Raw genomic sequence first — 7,561 nt, 5'->3', positions numbered from 1 at the left:
GAAAGGGAGGAAACAGAGGCAGCTGAATGGATGGTCTCTATCTTGGTGGGCAAATTCTATGAGCCCCTTGTACTTTTTGTTGGAAGTAAGGGTGGAGCAGTCAGAGGAAAAAGCTTTAATGAGACGGTTGGTGGTGGAGAAAATTATCTTTGCCTTCCAAGATGATCTTAGAGTAGCATATGGTTTTGGCAGAGGAGAGTGTCACCCAGAAGAGCTTGATGTTGCCCAGCCAGATCTAGCAAAGGGCCCAATGGTCTTCTTCGGTGCTGTGACCCTCTTTGGTTCTAGAATTGGCTTTCAGAAGGCTTGCACAACCTCAAAAATTATACACTTTTTTTCAAAAAATCTCTGAATAATTGTGTCTAGAATAATTTGTACACACTTGTGATTGCTAATCCAGAATGAAAATACCAGCTAAAAATCCAGTGATAATTCATGGTAAATTTTATTCTCTTCTCTAATGAACCAGGTCACTGAGTTACCATTTCCATAAGCCTGAATCGGTGAGGTTTGCCAGATACAAACTCAATACACTTCGAAATCCTAATTTTACTGATGAAGTATTGCTATGGTGATGAAGTTGAATAGATCACTGGACCACTCATAATCTGCTCACTTTAGCTGTGCCATGACGGGCAGAATCATCTTGTGTGTCTCCTGGTGGTTACAGGCAGCATTGGTGAAGCACACAGAACAGGTTCACTGATGCTCATCCTACCACTCGACTGGAGTAGCTGTGAGATGCATGAAGGCACCACAGTAGGGAAGCAGATATAATCTAATGGAAACAAAGCTGTCTTTTTGCAATTATCCCATGTAACTTTACACAGCTGAGCAGCTAGCATTTCAAAACTACCAAAGGACTGACTGCCAGGCCACATAATAACCACCTTCAATAAATAAATGTTTGTCCATTTAGCAGGATATCTTACCCATTGAGACGGGTACATTACGCGGGATGCGCGTCGGGGTTGGGGGGGGTGGGGTGGCGGGTGGGCAGGATGCGGTGGGGGATGTCCAATGCTCTGATCCTCTTCCAGCTATGCATTCCAGACACTGTTGAACTGGTGGAGACTGGTGCTCACTGGCCTGCTTGCCTCTCATTTCTTCCCAAAGCAGAAGGAGGTGCCTGAAGACAGGCAGTGTTTATAATAAAGAGATGAAGATGCAAATTAAATAAATAACTAGCAGAAGTTTTATTTGGCCTTACATCCAGGTAGCAGTCAAGGCAGGGTAGATATTACCTTGCAATCTTACAACACTAACAATAAAATAAACACTCTGTGCATCACAGGTACATTTTGTGATGCCTTCCATGTAACATCCCAAATCCTTTGTAAAGTGAAGCTCAGCCATGGCGACCTAGAACAAAGCTAATCGTTTTGGGTTCTCCAGGTTAAGCTTGAAGTTCTCCAAAAACTGTGATGCAAGTTCATCATCCACCACACGGCCATCACTGGACAGAGTGACCATCATCATGTCCTTCTGGCAGAGACTGGGGTTCCCTTTATCATCTTCAGAAACTGCCAGATCATGGCGTGACTGCCCGATGGCCAGGATACAAGCCTGAGGGGGGTTAATCACAGCACTGAAACCACTGATTCCAAACATTCCTAAATTGGAGATGCTGCAAAAAACAAAACACGAAGAAAATTACCATCTTCATTTCCACTTGAGCCTTCGACACCTAGCCACGTATAATCAGTCACCCGCTCCTGTCATTTACCTGCTTGTGTTGTTAGTCACCAGATCCTGTTAGTTATCTGCTTGTGTGGTTAGTTACCCGCTCATGTTAGACACCCACACACGTGCTGTTGTCAGTCAATAGCTCCTGTCAGTTACCTGCTGGTGTCATCAGTCACCCGCTTATGTCAGTCACTTCCTTGTGTTGATCATGTCCGACGTCCACCCACCTATCTGTCATCAGTCAACAGCTCCTGTCAGTTACTTGCTTGTGTCAGTCACCAACAACGTTACTTATTTATGTTTTGAATTTTGTGCTCATCAAGGCGATCCTCAATGGAGCCAAGCTAGCTTTGATGCTGCCGCTGTTAAATCCAGTAAACTGCCTTATATTTACCCTGTGCCAGAATTAAATAGACAAAATTTAAGATGAGTGGTCCTTCATTTGTAATGGCGTTGCACAGAAGCTTTATGTAAGCTCTGCAAATGGGTTGAGATATAATTCACAGCTGAAACTATAGACAATCAGGGTCCAAAATATATTACATGCATCTCTATTGCTTTAACTGCTAGGGAGAGGTAGCAATGTAATTCGGTATCCTACCAAAAGAGCACCTTGCCTGGGTTTAAGGGGTTATAGCTGAGTGTCTGCTTCATTAGAAAACCATCAGAAGGGAAAACATAGTGCATATTTTATATTGTTTGTACACTTACACTTTCTTACATTGGGATGGCTGTGTTATCTTCAAAGGAGCAGTGCCTGCTTCATTTCTGTAACAGTCCAAGAGTAGTTAGCTTCTGGACTGTGCAGAACACCTTTACTGGTGGACTACCAAGCACAAATCACCCAGACAACTCGCAATATATGCAAAGTATGTTGGACAGGCTGTCTCATTTTGGTAATGAGGCAAACTTTATACAGGCCATGGACTCGCTTACCACCAACAGTGTGTCTATAGCCAATAAAAGACTGAAAACAAAAGTGTAAGAAAAGGCTCCAGGAGAAACAAACATGCCCTAACTCAACAGAACTGCATGCTCCCACTGCTTTAAAATCCTGTAACTAAAAGTATACTTATAAAGATAAAAGTGCAGAGTTGCTGGTATTTTACCTGAAAGATCCCCCCTGATATTCCTCTGGTAGCAGCTTTCCTGCTTTTGCTTTCTTTGCAAGTGCCTGGAATGGAATTATAAACATAATTGTTAATTCATTTTACATTACTTCTGAGGTGCAGCATCTGCTGGAGAGAGAATTCCCCAGCAACCAAAGTGCAAATTGTTTCTCTGTGTACTCTCAGTAACATCACAAACTTCTTGTGAACACAATTTGCCCAGACAACTAACAAAATGACCTAAACTGAAATCAGTCAGATTGCACGAAGGAAAGGAACAAATTGAAGGACAGCATTCAATCTCTGGGTAAGCACACTGTTCAGAAACTGAATGGAAAATAAAATCGACAGCTTGAAGGATCTTGGTGAGAAACTTCACTTTTGGATTGTTTTTGGCTGTTACAAATCCAGATCACACCAGTGCCATCTCACTTCAACAAAACAGAATCTTAGTGAAGTACCTGCACAATGGCCTCATGGATCTGGACTACTGTAATAATGGCCATGAGGGTGTGAGTAGTCACCCTAAGGACCCTGAGCAATATCACTCTCCACTTGCAGCTCTTCATTCTTTCAGTTCCAACTCCATCATCAACAAACCTGTTGCGAAGGCTGAGTGGTGGAAGCACCTATACTTGGGTGCAGCTCAAGATCAACTGTCTGACTCCCCTCTGCATCTCCCTTTGAACTGCAACTCATTAGCTGCAACTGCAACTAATTTCATCTCATCATCTTCCTCCATACCTCACCCGCCACCAATCCCACTGGAATCTGCAACCTGTACAATTCGTTTCTATCTCCTCTCCAGTTTTCAAGCAGGAATGCCCCTACATACCCGATGAGGTAGTCCCCTCTCAACTTGACACTTTTCTTTCCCCCTAATCCATTCTCTCCATACCTACACCTGTGATGCTCTGTGCTGCTTTGACCATTTCATAATGTATCTCCTATTCATTTTGTCAGTATGCATGTACAGGATCTCTGTACGGCACCAGGATGGTCTCTGAGCTCACCACTGCATTACTGAAAAGTGACCCAATCCCTCCTCTGCTCGGCTGAGCTTGTTCTCACCCTGACAGCTTCTCTTTTAACTCGATTCACGTCCTTCAGATGAAAATTGTTGCTTTGAAAATCTGTATAAGCTCCAATTATGCCTGTCTTTCGGTAGGATATATGGAACTCTGTTTCAATTTTACTCAAGACTCTCTTCAACACCTCTTCTCCATTACACTGATCACACTGCTGAAGCTAATTTCTGCTTGCTTCAATCTGGAGAATTTCATTGACTATGTTTCCAATTTCCACCCGCCATTTTTTGTGGCCCACCTCTTTCTCATCCCTTCCTGGGCTTACTCATTAGATCTCTGCTAATAGATTTTCCCCGAGACATCTCTACAAGCCCACCGACTCCCACAGCTACTTGAATTATGTTTCTTCCTATCCTGCTTCCTGTAACATCACCATTACTTTATCCAGTCTCTCCACTCTGCACCGGAGCTTCTGAAATCTCCTCCCTTTTCCTAAGTTGAGGTATTCCTTCAGCTGCCATTGGTAGGGCCCTCGATCATGTCTATCCTATTTGTTGCCTCTCCCCTCACGTAGACAGGGTATCCCAGTCCTTAGCTTCCATCTCATTACTCTCCACATCATCTACAGCCATTAGAGCCACTTGAAACACGGTCACCACCAAGCACATCTTCAACTTCTGCTTGGCTTTCTGGGGAAACGTTCCCTCGGGGATAGTTTTATTCACTCTTCCAACACCCCGACTTACGACTACCCGTTCTCTGACACTCTGCCAGCTATAACATATATTCACTCACCTCTTACACTCCATTATGAGACATGAATGCGGTATTTGCAGTTCACAGAGCACACCCCAGTACACTGGGGAGTCCAACCCTAGATTGAACCATTTTGCTGAGTGTCTCCTTTTGGTCCATAAGTGTGATTCCCTGTGGCCACCCTATGGTCTGGAATGGTGACTTTAATGACCCCAGCCTTTAGATGAAGCCCCATTTTCTTGACCATTTTTCCCCTCCACCTGCCATTTCATCCATTCCACTTTGGAGGTTTCTCTGGGTCAGGTATCTTTAGTGTACCTTTACACTGCTGGACTTAGCTGTTTTGTTCCTTTAATGCTTTTTCACTGTTCATGGAGGTGACCGTTATCAATTTTCACCTTTATCTAGCCCTTTAAAAAACCTGTTGCTTGGTATCCATCAGCTCAACTTTACCACCACCACCTCCAGCCTCGCCCACCTCCCCACACCCACAGGCCTTCCATGTGTCAAAGCAGCGTTTGGAGCCTCACTGCAGTATGTGAAGCACTTTCCTAAAGATTGTGTTGCCTGGGTTTAAGGGGGATGTTGCTGATTGCCAGCCCATGATATACCATAACCACACATACTTTAAACACATACTCAAATGTTCTTTTATCATGCTGCTAATGTAACCTTTAAAGAGTACAGACTATTTTATTCATTAAGAGGGAAAGTGCTTTTATATCTCTCAAATGCTGCCTGGGAATTGTGTTCCCTCTTCTGCTGCCTATTGTCACTAAACGTTACATCGGGTCTCCATCAAGTATTTTCTTTTCCCAATGTTTGAAATACAAATATTTGAATGGCATTTCTTACTAAGCAATCTCAACAATAAGTCTATCATAGACTGTCAGTGAAATGATTCACATACTAGGTTTAGAACGACTGGATCATCCACTAACACAATAAATTCTCAGTCATTCTTCTCAAGGCTGACAGAGATAAATATTCACTTGTTCAGCATGGCACAGTGTAACCTAATTATAGTGAACTCATATTGTTTATAGCGAGGGGGAAGATTTATTAAGCCCCATCCACTTAATGTGTAACTTGATGAACTAACATTGTGACAATGAACTAAAACCCCTTTTAGAATGAGGATTTGAGTGCTAATCCTTTGTATGACAGATTAGCAGCCCTATTGAGCATGTTATTGACCTGCAGAAACTAATGACTATCAGCAGCAATCCACCCGAGTCTGCAAACAGACAGGTTTCCTTACCAACATATTCAAGTACGGCTTGTATTTTGGAAAGCACTTTAGGATGCAATAAAAATATTGTCAACTGCTGTGGTTCTAAGATGCCTCAACTTGTCTTTTGACTTTTAAATATTGATCCAGGTCTGCCTTCTGGGTTGGCTAGCCTTTGTATTGCATGTCTCTCAGTCATTCAGTTGATAATGCATTCAGCTCCTGAGTGAACATTTATTCCAGTGTATGTCTTTCACAGCCAAGCAGTCGTGATAGAGAAATTCAATGCAAGTCTTTCACTGTCGGCCAGCCCGCTGATAGCGAAAATCCTGCACTAGAGAATCTCACAATGCTCAGCAAGACCCCGATACAGTGAAACTCCTGCTCCAGCATACATCTTTATTAGTCTCTTTCCTTTTAAATAAACATCGTGACTGGTTGGTGGCCCAGGATTGGGGCAGCAGCCCTTTCTGACACTGGTACCATTGCTGCATTTCGGGCGATTGTCAAAAGTTTAAAATCTAAGTGAAGTAATTCAAACTGCATTATTTCCTATAAAGCTTTGTGTGAAATGCTTCACACGTTATTGTTTAAAATTTTCAAATAAGATTATGCTTAAATTTTTTTTCTGAAAGCTTACATTTCACATTGTCATGGCTCTCAGTGATCACAGTTTAGTCTCAGAGGCCATCACTTCAACCTTACTGCAGCAAACTGTTTCTGGAAAACTCCTCAATTATTTCTTTAAAAAAAAAGTCAACAGCTCTGAAATACCATTCAGGAACACACAAAGCTCCTAAATTAATCTGCCAAGAGATAATCTACCCAAGAATGCTGTATCCATGGTAACGGCAATTAGTTTGGATACAAGAGCAGGGGACTGGCAGAGGGACTCGGATAAGACGTCTGAAGAGATTGATACTGGCTATTCTACTGGTTTGTGTGGGCTAACCTAACCTTACTGCCAATACTGTAAGAACCTTAGTCAAGTTAGACAGGTTGCTGCAGAGTTAAGACAAGAAAGGTGGCAATTGGAGAAAAATCCTCAATCTAGAACATTCTAAAGAACTGGCTTATAATTTTATTAAGTTCAGAATTCATCACACTAGATCTCTGACATTTCTGAAATCGCAGAGGGAGAGTTTTGCTGGGTGTGAGGGAGATTGAATTTGGGTGCTTAAAGAAGTCAGATGGAGTTTAGCTAGGAGTAACTGGGTTTGCAGATTTAGTGGAAAACCATGGAATTTATCTTGCTTTAGCGTTTAGTTACTCACTCATCGGCATGGCTGAAAAGATGCAACCATAAGACTGAAACCAGAAATGTAGCAATTGGTCTTATCCATGGGGGATTGGGTGCATGAAACCACATCATGGCACTATACAATGCAGGCCACTGGCATGTTAACATGCTGCGTGCCTTACAGCAATGCTAATTACTTTACATTCAAGATAGAAACATGCAAACACTGGTCACAAAGTGTCGCCTGGATCAGTTAGTTGTGCTCTTCTCTGAGTTAGAAGGTTGTTGGTTTGATCTAAAACTGTCAAGAGTTGTCATTCTGTGGAGAAATGTTAAACCGAGGCTCCATGTACCTATCCTGTTGGTTCAGTTGGATGCTGAAGAGCCCAAGGAGCTGTATGAAGCAGAGCAGGGAGATCTCCCAGTTTCTTGGCCTCTAGCAGGACACAGGTTAACTAATGATTTAGCTTATTGCTAATTGTGGGACATTGTTACTACAGAATGGTTGCTG

General features: G+C 42.6%; 1 protein-coding gene across 3 annotated transcripts in view; it reads right to left on the bottom strand.

Moving 5' to 3' along the window:
• Positions 1-1,172: 1,172 nt before the first annotated feature.
• Positions 1,173-7,561, bottom strand: part of pdhx (pyruvate dehydrogenase complex component X) — a 257,707-nt gene continuing 251,318 nt past the window's right edge. For 2 of the 3 annotated variants that reach the window (XM_068045917.1, XM_068045919.1), the window contains 2 exons: positions 2,796-2,860; positions 1,173-1,627 (listed from right to left, as the gene is read on the bottom strand). In XM_068045917.1, coding sequence (XP_067902018.1) covers positions 1,363-1,627; positions 2,796-2,860 — 330 coding nt within the window. In that variant the 3' untranslated portion in view covers positions 1,173-1,362. The remainder of the gene's footprint in view (positions 1,628-2,795; positions 2,861-7,561) is intronic. The other variant, XM_068045918.1, reaches the window with a different exon arrangement.

Source organism: Heterodontus francisci, chromosome 14, assembly GCF_036365525.1.
Source record: "Heterodontus francisci isolate sHetFra1 chromosome 14, sHetFra1.hap1, whole genome shotgun sequence".
In the NCBI taxonomy this organism is placed as follows: domain Eukaryota; kingdom Metazoa; phylum Chordata; class Chondrichthyes; order Heterodontiformes; family Heterodontidae; genus Heterodontus; species Heterodontus francisci.
This window is presented reverse-complemented; position numbering and strand designations above follow the sequence as displayed.